Source organism: Physeter macrocephalus, chromosome 2, assembly GCF_002837175.3.
Source record: "Physeter macrocephalus isolate SW-GA chromosome 2, ASM283717v5, whole genome shotgun sequence".
Classification (NCBI taxonomy): domain Eukaryota; kingdom Metazoa; phylum Chordata; class Mammalia; order Artiodactyla; family Physeteridae; genus Physeter; species Physeter macrocephalus.
The window spans coordinates 48,211,305-48,222,978 of NC_041215.1; the positions used below are offsets into that span (position 1 = coordinate 48,211,305).

The 11,674-nt window shown below is 35.4% G+C and overlaps 1 protein-coding gene across 1 annotated transcript in view; it reads right to left on the reverse strand.

Moving 5' to 3' along the window:
• The window catches only part of LRP1B (LDL receptor related protein 1B), a 1,933,320-nt gene that overhangs the window by 684,511 nt on the left and 1,237,135 nt on the right, over window positions 1-11,674 (reverse strand). The window contains exons 24-25 of the mRNA XM_024122386.1: window positions 5,163-5,360; window positions 3,449-3,653 (exon numbers count right to left, since the gene is read on the reverse strand). Of these exons, the coding sequence (XP_023978154.1) occupies window positions 3,449-3,653; window positions 5,163-5,360 (403 nt within the window). The remainder of the gene's footprint in view (window positions 1-3,448; window positions 3,654-5,162; window positions 5,361-11,674) is intronic.

An 11,674-nucleotide genomic window follows, 5' to 3' on the forward strand; every position in this document is an offset into this window, starting at 1 on the left:
CCTGAGCCTGTGCTCCGCAACGGGAGAGGCCACAACAGTGAGAGGCCCGTGTACCACAAAAAAAAAAGTCTATGAACTTTTCACCAAAATATCCAATAAATCTGAAAATAAATTTTAATATTTGCACTACATTTTTTAAATTTAATTGCTTTATTTTATTTATTTATTTATTTTTTTGTGGTATGCGGGCCTCCCTCTGTTGTGGCCTCTCCCGTTGCGGAGCACAGGCTCCGGACGCGCAGGCTCAGTGGCCACGGCTCACGGGCCCAGCCGCTCCGCGGCATGTGGGATCCTCCCAGACCGGGGCGCGAACTCGGTTCCCCTGCATCGGCAGGCGGACGCGCAACCACTGCGCCACCAGGAAAGCCCTAATTGCTATATTTTAAATTTAAATTTACAACTGGGCTCTAAAGGTGTTTACGTGAACCACATATTTAACCATATCAATCCTTTATAAAATAATTTTTAATAATAAAAATTCTATCATATCATATGATACCCAAACCTGTCAAACTTTTAATTTATTCCTAGAGTTAGTGAATTGGTACTGCCATTTGAACTGTGGTCATTTACACCAGAAACAATTTTACAAGTGTTATTTCTTCACCCATTAAATAAAATTATTACCACTGTAATTATCTTAATTAGCCTCACAATTTTGTAGTAGCAATGGAGGACAACAACTTTCTCAGAGCATTATCAAGTTTTCCCTCCTCAGAGACTAGCTTTCTATACTAACTTTTAACTCTTAGAGAATATTTTACTTCTGGAAATTCCCTTATATCACTGAAATAGTGCCTGATATTTTCATTTAAATAGCATTTGTGGGTTGTGTATCTTTTGCATTTCTGTTTTCTTTTTCTCTTCTCAGGTTGGCTATTCCCCAAACAAGCTGAGATAAATAAGTTTATTCTAAGCATTGTCAGTTCCAAGCTATAGGAAAAGAAGCTTCAATTCCCAGATCTACTGCTTTGCTTGATCAGACTATTTTCAAAATTTTTATACACCTGTTTTATTTATTTGTTTTTTTCTCTCTGTGTGCCATTTGTTTTTTGGGGAAGCAGTTCTCCTACCATGTTGGTATACTTGCTAAAATTACAACTTTCTCCAAAATACCACTTTCCCTTATACAGAAAGTTTCTCATGCAGATAAGGTGCTGGTACAACATAGATAGGTCTAATAGGTGAAAAGTTCACACCAGTAGCTGTTACACTGAGGGTAAAAACTTCTGTTGATGATGGACCTCTGTGGGAAGTAAAGGGTCAAGATTGGCAATCTACTCGTAACCTCAAGGAGAGTCTGTTTGAAAAAGGGAATTTCTCATTAGACACAGATGACCTCTGCCTAGTGAACTGTTATTACAGGAGGTAGTGAGTGAAATGGGCAAAGCGTAAACCATGTAAACTGGAGGACATACCTCCAGGCTAAAAGATACAACTGCCTTACTTCACTCTGTATGACAGTCTCTAGGTCCATCCACCTCACTACAAATAACTCAAATTTCATTTCTTTTTATGGCTGAGTCATATCCCATTGTATATATGTGCCACATCTTCTTTTCCATTCATCTGTCGATGGACACCTAGGTTGCTTCCATGTTCTGGCTATTGTAAATAGTGCTGCTATGAACATTGGGGTGCATGTGTCTTTTGAATTATGGTCTTCTCAGGGTATATGCCCAGTAGTGGGATTGCTGGGTCATATGGTAATTCTATTTTTAGTTTTTCTCCATAGTGGCATGGACTTATATACACTACCAAATGTAAAATAGATAGCTAGTGGGAAGCAGCCACATAACACAGGGAGATCAGTTCAGTGATTTGTAACCACCTAGAGGGGTGGGATAGGGAGGGTGGGAGGGAGATGCAAGAGGGAGGGGATATGGGGATGTATGTATATGTATAGCTGATTCACTCTGTTATAAAGCAGAAACTAACACACCATTGTAAAGCAATTATACTCCAATAAAGATGTTAAAAAAAAAAAAGATACAATTGCCCCTCTGTTGATTGTGGCCAGATCTCCCTACTTTTTTGAAAGAAGCCAGAAATCCAGAGTTGTATGCAAAATCTTTCAATATTTTAAATTTTGGCAACTAATTCAAATAAATGTCAAACTCTGTGGAAGGTAAAACACACACACCAATGAGAGTTGCCAGTTTGGAGCCTTGGTCTAGACAAGCTGCCTTGTCCCTTTAATTTCTGTATCTGAATTGAGGAAAAGGAAAACAAACAGACTTCCCAATCTATTGATTTCTGGGTCTTGGGCATAAACCAGGGCACAAAGCAGAGAGTGTGGGCCAGGAAGCTGACTTAAACACAAGGCTCCCTTTTCTCTCTTCTTCATCTCATTTAAGTCCCTCCTGGCTGACTCCCCCCTCGCCTTGGTCCTCCCTAGACTTGGTATTACTTAAAGGTACAGAGCCAAAAAAAAATTTCCTTTCTACCATCCTTTAGACTTGACAATGATTTTGGATTAACAAAATCATTACCAAAGAAATAAACAATTAACAGCAAGAGCAAAGCATTCCCATGTAGATGAGTTATATATTATCTTCCACATTTTCCCAGCTCCTCAAAACAACCTAGTTATAAAGAAATTATTATCCCTGATTTACAAAAGAGAAAACTGAAATCTAAGGGAAGACAATACACTCGAGTAGATTTCCCAGAGGATAAATGACTGAGCAGTGCTGGAACCCTTGTTTTCTAGCTCCCAAGCCACTGTCTCTCTTCTGCTCTTTCACAAAGGAACACAGGGAAACAGTGGGGGCAATAACCTGAATTATACATTTGACCTTGTTTTCCAGAATCATGTGTCTTGTCCTTCAAATATCCCAGTAGTTAGCATCTCAATACTGGACTCTTTCAAGCTTATTCTAATATTCTTTCAAACTAACTCCAAGTATATACAAATATCAATACAGATACAGGGTGAGATGGTTAACAACGGTGACTGTTTGGACCAAAGACTGTGGTTTGCAACCCTTAGAAACAATTACAGCATCTCTTTGGCACGTCAAAAAGAAATTCATTAAGTTACTGCTTCAAAACTGAGTTACAATAGCTTCCAAAAGGACCTAATGCCCATATTTAGAAAAAAAAGTTCTATCCTCTAAAAGTACCTATGTAAGCAATCCTATAACAAAATTCATGGTAACAAACTAAAACTGGTTGAGATATATCTATATTTATAGCTATATATATATATAGATAGATGATATAGATATAGATGTATGTACACACACAATTATGTATGTGTATAATTGTATATGTACATATAAACACACACACATATACACAACTATGCACAGGTATATATACACACATATTTACATGCACAAAATAAGCACTATGACTCATAATTTATGAGATAACTGAATTCAGTATTAATTTGAAAGATTATTTTTTATTCCAAAGTGAATCTGTGAAAGGCAAACTTCTTTACCCGTATCTTGGGTCCAAAGCGATGGCCCTGGGGTGTTCCATAGCTCCTGCTATGAGTGTAGTTCTTAAGGAACCATCTAGTTTGGCCACTTCAATTTGGTCCAGATTGCTGTCTATCCAGTATATGTTGCCTGCTATCCAGTCAACTGTTAGTCCTTCTGGGGTAGCCAGGCCATGCTCTACAACCACTTCAATGGCACTGACACCTACAAAAAAAGAGAAGCCAACACTTGCACCCATTCAAGGAACCTGTTAAGCACAAAGGAAAAGGCCTACTTATTAGCAGTATGAAGTACTTAACATTATATTAACCTTGAGAGATATAGTGCAAAAGTGTTACCTGGCACAGAGGAAACTAAGAAGGCCCCAAATTTAGAATCACTGATCTTTCCCAGCAGAGTTTTTTAATCTCTTAAATCCTTTCAGTGACAGTATAACAGAATTTTTAAACAACTCTGAGGCTAATAACAATGTTTAGGTTGCAAAAAAGTTATTTCGTGCTTCTTTTTAGTCAGAACAAGGGATTTTGCAAATAATAATGATGTGCTGGTTAAAATTGGTGCAATTTAATTCAAACGTTGATCTTCAGGGGTAGAATAAAAAGAAAAAGTCCACCTGGGGTAACATGCATCATAGCTAGTCAGCACCCACTCTTTTTTTGAAGCATGCCTGATAAGATCACTCTTGCTGCATTCAACCTTAACAAAAGCCCCAAATCACCCACTTCCACACCATAAACCAAGTTTTATGGCTTGCATGTTATATCCTGCAAGCCATAAGACTTGCAGGATATAACATGTTTGCAAATAAGAGAAGAAGGCAGTAGTGTGGTCTAAATAAAAATAAGCAATTTGGTAATACCCAGCACTATTCTTATTTATCCATTACTTAATTTATTTTGGAATTAAATATATATATATATTTAAAAAACAATCCTTTTTCTAATAGTATAGCTCTTTAGAATTTATGACATTGCCAGTGCTTTTGTTAGACTTTTTAATAGTGTGGTTTTTTTGAACAGTTAACCATCTAAAGTCATGGATCTAAATCCATCATTTGAAGTCAGTACCTTGCAATATGACACAGGACACAAACTCAGAGATCATAATTATATAGTGTGTTCAAATACTATATTTTTCCAAAATTGTATAGGTGATTTAAGGAGGAATTTAGATGGTGATAGAAATACCTGGGCTTTGGAATGTTACACAGACCTAAAATTTTCAAGAGAATTATTACATATATTTATCTCAAGGCCTTGCTACTAAAGAACGGCCTAGATTGGAGAAAAGAGATGTCAAATCATGGAAAAAGAAACATTTAGCTCATATTTGTAATCTTGGTAATAATTCATTATTTCTTTGAATTATGCTGAAAGGTGAAAACCAAATAAAAAACAAGTTATGTTAACTGACAAAAATATGACTACTAGTATGTAGGAGACAGTGCTTTTTTTCTTGTAAATAAATTTCTTCACCGAATATGCATGAAAAAGTTCACAACTTGAAAATGGTGTGAACAGTACAGGCCTTCACCACTTCCCTCCCCTATCTTCACACACATACTTCACATCCCTGGTTTTACACATATGCGGGAGAAGATGAAGAACCAAAGGCCAAAGATTAATCAAAATTCCTTCTGATTACAGCATACTTTTCTGGAATTTTCAGTTAGAAATCAATCTGAACATTAAGTCAACATTGTAATAGATGTACCTCCACTTTCAGAAAGCTTGCCCCGGTATATTCTGTCTTCTACAACATCTGTCCAATAAAGTAAACTTTGATTGAAGTGAAAATCAAGTGCTATTGTGTTTCTCAATCCAGGAACAAGTAAACTATAGTCTCTTTTATGTAGATCAATCCTTCTGATCTCATGGCGAATAGAAAAGATGATGAATGCTTCAAAAGGATCTGAAAATAAATTTATTTTAATAGGCTTATGAAAATATTTATAGGCTTAGTAAGTGGAATAAAGTGCTTGAGGTCAAAATCCATTTATTTAAAAGTATAATTTATTAGGTAATTTTCTGTCACTAAAGGAACAATTTCTTTTAATCTAAAATGTAAAAGAAACTTGAAAAACTTAGGTTTATTTGTATTTATTAAAATAACATATAAATGTTTTTATTCTTTGAATTTTTATACACCTGATTCTGATTTTAAAATACAAGAATTGTTGCAATTCCAAGACAAAATGTAAGACTTTCTGTTTTAATGTAGTTTCAGCTGACAATCTAAACTTCAGAAACATCACCATAGGAACTGCTAAGAGGTGAACAAAACTAACACTGCCACTCTTAGCCCATCACATGACTCTAGATCCACAAAGGAGAGAGATTCAACAAAAAACAATTATTGGGCTGATAATTAGTGAATACGCTCCATGAGGGAAGATGGTGGCTCTCTCCACAACCCAAGAAGATCATGTCTACAACTCTTCCCCCACTAGTTTTTAATCCTGGACCAGGCCTGAGTAGGGAGAAACAGGAGAAGCTTTGAAAACAAACATGAGATTAAAGTTTTATATTTTTGTACCTAAAAGAAAGAATTTTTAATACCCAAAAGTTACAAAAATTATGTTATCGTTTTGAAAATGTATTAAGTCCTATACCAATTACCATTGGACATACTAATATGGGTTAGACATGAATTCACTTGATGAATATACATTTTGAGGGAGGGATCCAGGCTCACAAAGATTTCTCCTGTTTCCATGTTAGTGCCACCCTTTTGTGCTTTTCTTTAGGGAAATTGATTTTCCTATCCCAAGTCTATACATGTCTGTGAATGTGAGCTGTTATAATTATCCCAGGCCAAAGTGGTTGACTCAAGAGGTGGATGTGAGATCTAAGTCAGGAAGACGGGTTTGTAAAATTCCAGAGAAGTTTTCAAGCTGAGGGGAAAGAGTCTCTTTTTTTCTATGGTCACAGATTTCTCAGCCTAGTGTTGTCAGTTCATGACCTTGTAGTTTGTGTAAGTCTACTCGTGGTATTGTAGGAGAAGAGAAAAAAAACCTCAGAAACAGAAGCAGTGATGACCAGGGGAGAGACCATGATGTCCTAAGGACATTTAAATCCATAGTTCCAACTACCCCTAAGACTAGCTCCTTCCTTCAAATCCCCTATACACGTCTCATACTTTCAGTATATGAGCCAATGCACTTAACTCTATTCAACTTCATTTGAACTGGGATTTTGTCAATTGCCACCAGGTTTACTGTTCTTATTAATCTTATTTCCTCAGAGAGGTCTTTCCTGATCAGTTATCTAATAAAAGCACACCTCCATTGTTCTATATCATCATAGCTTATTTTTTTTTTGAGGTACACTTTAAAATCAATATTTCCTTGTTTGCCATTGATCTTCCTCACTGGATTATAAAGTCTCTTAAACAGGGATCTCATCTGTCTTGCTCATTATACTGTCCCTAACACCTAGCACCAGGGAATACATAGAACATACCAGGTCTTAGGTTAGAAGGTGCTGGCTGCCCTTGGTGGAAGGAAGTCACCTGCCACTTTTTTTCACTGGAGGTGAATCTACTTTAGGGAGCTCTGCCTAGCACATTAAATAAATGTGTTTTGAGTGATTAAATGTGGAGAAGAGTTGAATCCATCCTAAGAGACCATCTGACAGCTAGCATGGGAGAGATGCTGCCACAATCAGCAGAGTCATCTACTTGCCCTTCAGCTGATCACACAGTATAAGCAAGCCTGGCCACGACCATAAGAACTGCCCAGAAATCCTGAGAATTTGTGAGCAAACATTATGTATATTGTTGATATAATACCTAATCTCTTTTAGGTATTACGGTTATTTATTGCATAGTATTGTGGTGTTTATTGCACAACATTACAGTGATAATAGCTAACTGATACAAGATACCAAACATGTACAAAATAACCAGTTCTAGAAAGCTCCCAATAGAACAAATACTCATAAAATTTAAAATCCAAAATTTAGCGTTTTTAAAGTAAAAAAAAAAAAAAATAAGGTTGTGTTAGATGCACAGTTGTTTAAAAGAAATAATATCTAATTTTGGATCAGCAATCCCTATTTGATTACCTGCTTTGGCTATGAAACAACTATTAGCTTAGAAACATTCTTTATCTTTTCAGGAATTAAATGTCCTTACCTGTAAAATGAGGTTAACAATAACCACCTTTCAATCTAACTTAAACTGTTGCTATCAGAATCCAATTAGATGATGTATGCAAATTTGTTTTATAAGCTTAAAATCATCACAGTAAACACAAATGTAGCGGTAACTGTGATGCAGTCAGCAAGTAACAGACTTGGAGTCAGAAATTGTGGGCTTAAGTCAGAGCTCTGCTATCAACTAGCTGTATAAATTTGAGAAATTTACTCAGACCCTCTGATCCTCAATATTTTAATTTATAAAGTGTATAACACACTAAGTTATCAGGATAATTAACAATTAAAAGCGTGAATACTTAATAATATCTTAATAAATATTTAATAATTATTATGACTATTAAGTTCCAGAAATCGCTCAAAGGAATAAGCAAAAGAGATACTGGGTAAGAGAAAATGTTGGATGATGACACACCAAAAATAGATATTTCTTAGCATATGCTGAAACTAGGGACATTACAGCTCTGAACAGCCTCCCTTTCCTTTGGCTTATAGTTTGTTTGCCCTTAGTTAAGTAGTAAATTGTAGGTTCAGCAGCTACTTGCTAGAGAAGCTTATATTGAATAACGTTAAAGAACGCACAGTTTTTAAATCACAAAATGACTGCTTCTTCAAAAGTATCTACTTTTCTTACATACATAAATATGTGTTATTTTATTTTTAGTATGCCAGAATGAGGAAAGCCTTTCTGAGTTTGATACAAATCATAGAAGACCTAAAGAAAAGAATGACTCTAAATGTTACTGAAGAAATTGTAGGAGAAAAAACAATGTAAAAAATATCCAAAGACAAAAGGCAAACTGGGTAAAATATCTGCAATATAATAAAGGATTAAATTATTTAATACATATGAGCTCCTACAAATTGCGAAGAAAAAATACTCACATGAATAACAGGGCAAAGAGTATTAAAAAGAAAATTCAAAGAAAGGAAAATATAAACAACTTTGAAATTTTAAAAAGTATTCAATTTCTGTCATAAAATGATAAATGGATTTTAAAACTATGAAAATATTTGATAAGACACTGTTTTGATTAAAATGTAGACAAAAGGCACTCTGGTATATTGATAATGAAAGTATAACCCCTAAGTAGAGTCACTGTGCAATATTCCATCAAAAGTTTATATATATATTACACTATTTGATCAAATAAGTCCATTTGTAAAGATAGAGTTGTACATATGAAAATTTGCAGATGAGGATGGAAATCCTTTGCAATATTATTTCTGGTAGCAAAAGATTAAGCAACATTAATGTTCATCAATAGATGGCTGCATAAATAATGTATGATAGTCACAGAGTGTAATATTATAAGGCCACGTAAATGAATGTGATTAATATGCATGTGCTGATGTGGAATAATTTCCAATATTTTGTAAGTTGAAAACAGCAAGATGTGAACCGTGTGCATGATATGCTACCATTTAAGTTAAAAAATAAAGGATTTTTCTAGACCTATGTGATGGTAAATCACAGACTACATCTTAAAAGATTAATGAAGGAATGCTGTTACTTCTGCCATGGGAACTGGTGATGAGTTCAGGAGTGGGAAGAAAACTAAGTTTTACTTTATTCTGCATAGGTTCATTTTTTTTTTAGATTTTGCATATATTTCCTATATAAATTAATTATTTTTCTGAATGAAATTTTAAACTAGTAATAGAAGACATTTCATATCACCTTCTAAGAAATACTCATAAATAAAACAAGAATTGTTTGGGCATGACATATATGCTGAGCAAGGTAATTCAGCATAACAAATACTGTAAAACATGCTTTCCCTTCAGGAGAATTCATATTTAAGAGATCGTTTACTGCTCTTACTTTCATGCTCTATTTGAGAAAGTATATTCTCTTGAACCAAAAATTATTGCCTTCTCTGTTACAACTGAGTAGAAAGAAATTTTATAATAGAAGACCTGGATTCTACTCTTGCCTCTGTTAACAATAAAAGGCCATCACGAAAACTGCATAGGTCTAGCTGTCTTGATTTTTTAAATAAACAATTTTGGTGATGTGTTTGTTCTAAAATGTTATTTGTGAATAGTCATAAAATATTAATTGCCTTATTAATAAATTAACAGTAATATTAGCCAAAAGAAACTTTAAAGCAAACAGCTTTCATAGAAATAAAAAGGCTATTATATGATAATATGAACAGTTCGACAGATAAAATATAGCTCTTAAAATAGTATATGCCCAATAATAGATTTTAAAATATATAAAGCAAAACTTGACATAATTAAATGGAGAAATTAATAAATCCATGATTATACTGTATGAGTTTCAACCTTAACCCATTCAAACTGATAGAAAAAATTATAACAAATATAATGAGAACAATAAAATAAACACAAAACTCAACACACAGGAAATATATAGAAATTGGTGCCATCAAAATAGAAGGTATATTCTCTCTAAGTACACACGAAACATTTAGCAAAATGATCATGTTCTAGTCCACAAAGTAAGTCTCAAGAGATAGCAAAGAATCAAACTAATAATGAACACATGCTCTGAGCACAATGAAATGAAACTAAAAATCAACAATAAAGACTGCTAAGCTCCTCATATGCTTCAAACTAAAAATAATTACTAAACAATTTCTTGACTAACAGGACCTCAAATAGGAAATTCAGAAATAGAGATATTATGGCATCAAATGTGTAGATTAAAAACGATGAGACAATTAAAAATTAATGATATAGAGAATGATTTCTAAATGGTGGAGTAAGGACTTCCAAAAATCTTCTCCTCTATAAAAACAATGAGAATACTAGCAAAATGGTCAAAATTATCTTTCTTCTAAACTCTAGAAATTAACCAAATTCTAGTAAAAATCCAGTGAGTGTTTATTAAGAAAAAATGCTGAATATCATTGAGAACAGCAAACTTTGTAGCATTTTAACATGCATCAATCCCAGTTACTCAGCCATTAAAAAGAATGAAATAGGGCTTCCCTGGTGGCGCAGTGGTTAAGAGTCCGCCTGGCAATGCAGGGTACACGGGTTTGAGCCCTGGTCTGGGAAGATCCCACATGCAGCGAAGCAACTAAGCCCATGTGCCACAACTACTGAGCCTGTGCTCTAGAGCCTGTGCACAACTACTGAGGCTGTGCACCACAACTACTGAAGCCCACGTGCCTAGAGCCTGTGCTCCGCAACAAGAGAAGCCACCGCACTGAGAAGCCCATGCACCGCAAAAATGAGTGGACACCACTCACTGCAACCAGAGAAAGCCCACACGCAGCAATGAAGACCCAACACAGCCAAAAATAAATACATAAAATAAATAAATTTATTTAAAAAAAAAAAAGGAATGAAATACTGCCATTTGCAGCAACATGGATGGACCTGGAGATTATCATACTAAGTGAAGTAAGTCAGACAGAGAAAGACAAATATCATATAATATGTTTACATGCAGAATCTAAAAAAAAATGATACAAATGAACTTATTTACAAAACAGAAACAGACACACCATGCACCGCAAAAATGAGTGGACACCACTCACTGCAACCAGAGAAAGCCCACACGCAGCAATGAAGACCCAACACAGCCAAAAATAAATACATAAAATAAATAAATTTATTTAAAAAAAAAAAAGGAATGAAATACTGCCATTTGCAGCAACATGGATGGACCTGGAGATTATCATACTAAGTGAAGTAAGTCAGACAGAGAAAGACAAATATCATATAATATGTTTACATGCAGAATCTAAAAAAAAATGATACAAATGAACTTATTTACAAAACAGAAACAGACACACAGACTTAGAGAATGAACTTATAATTACCAGAGGGTAAGGGCTCGTGGGGAGGGATAGACTGGAAGGTTGGGATTGACCTATACACACTGCTATATTTAAAATACATATGGGCTTCCCTGGTGGCGCGGTGGTTGCGCGTCCGCCTGCCGATGCAGGGGAACCGGGTTCGCGCCCCGGTCTGGGAGGATCCCACATGCCACGGAGCGGCTGGGCCCGTGAGCCATGGCCGCTGAGCCTGCGCGTCCGGAGCCTGTGCTCCGCAACGGGAGAGGCCACAACAGAGGGAGGCCCGCATACC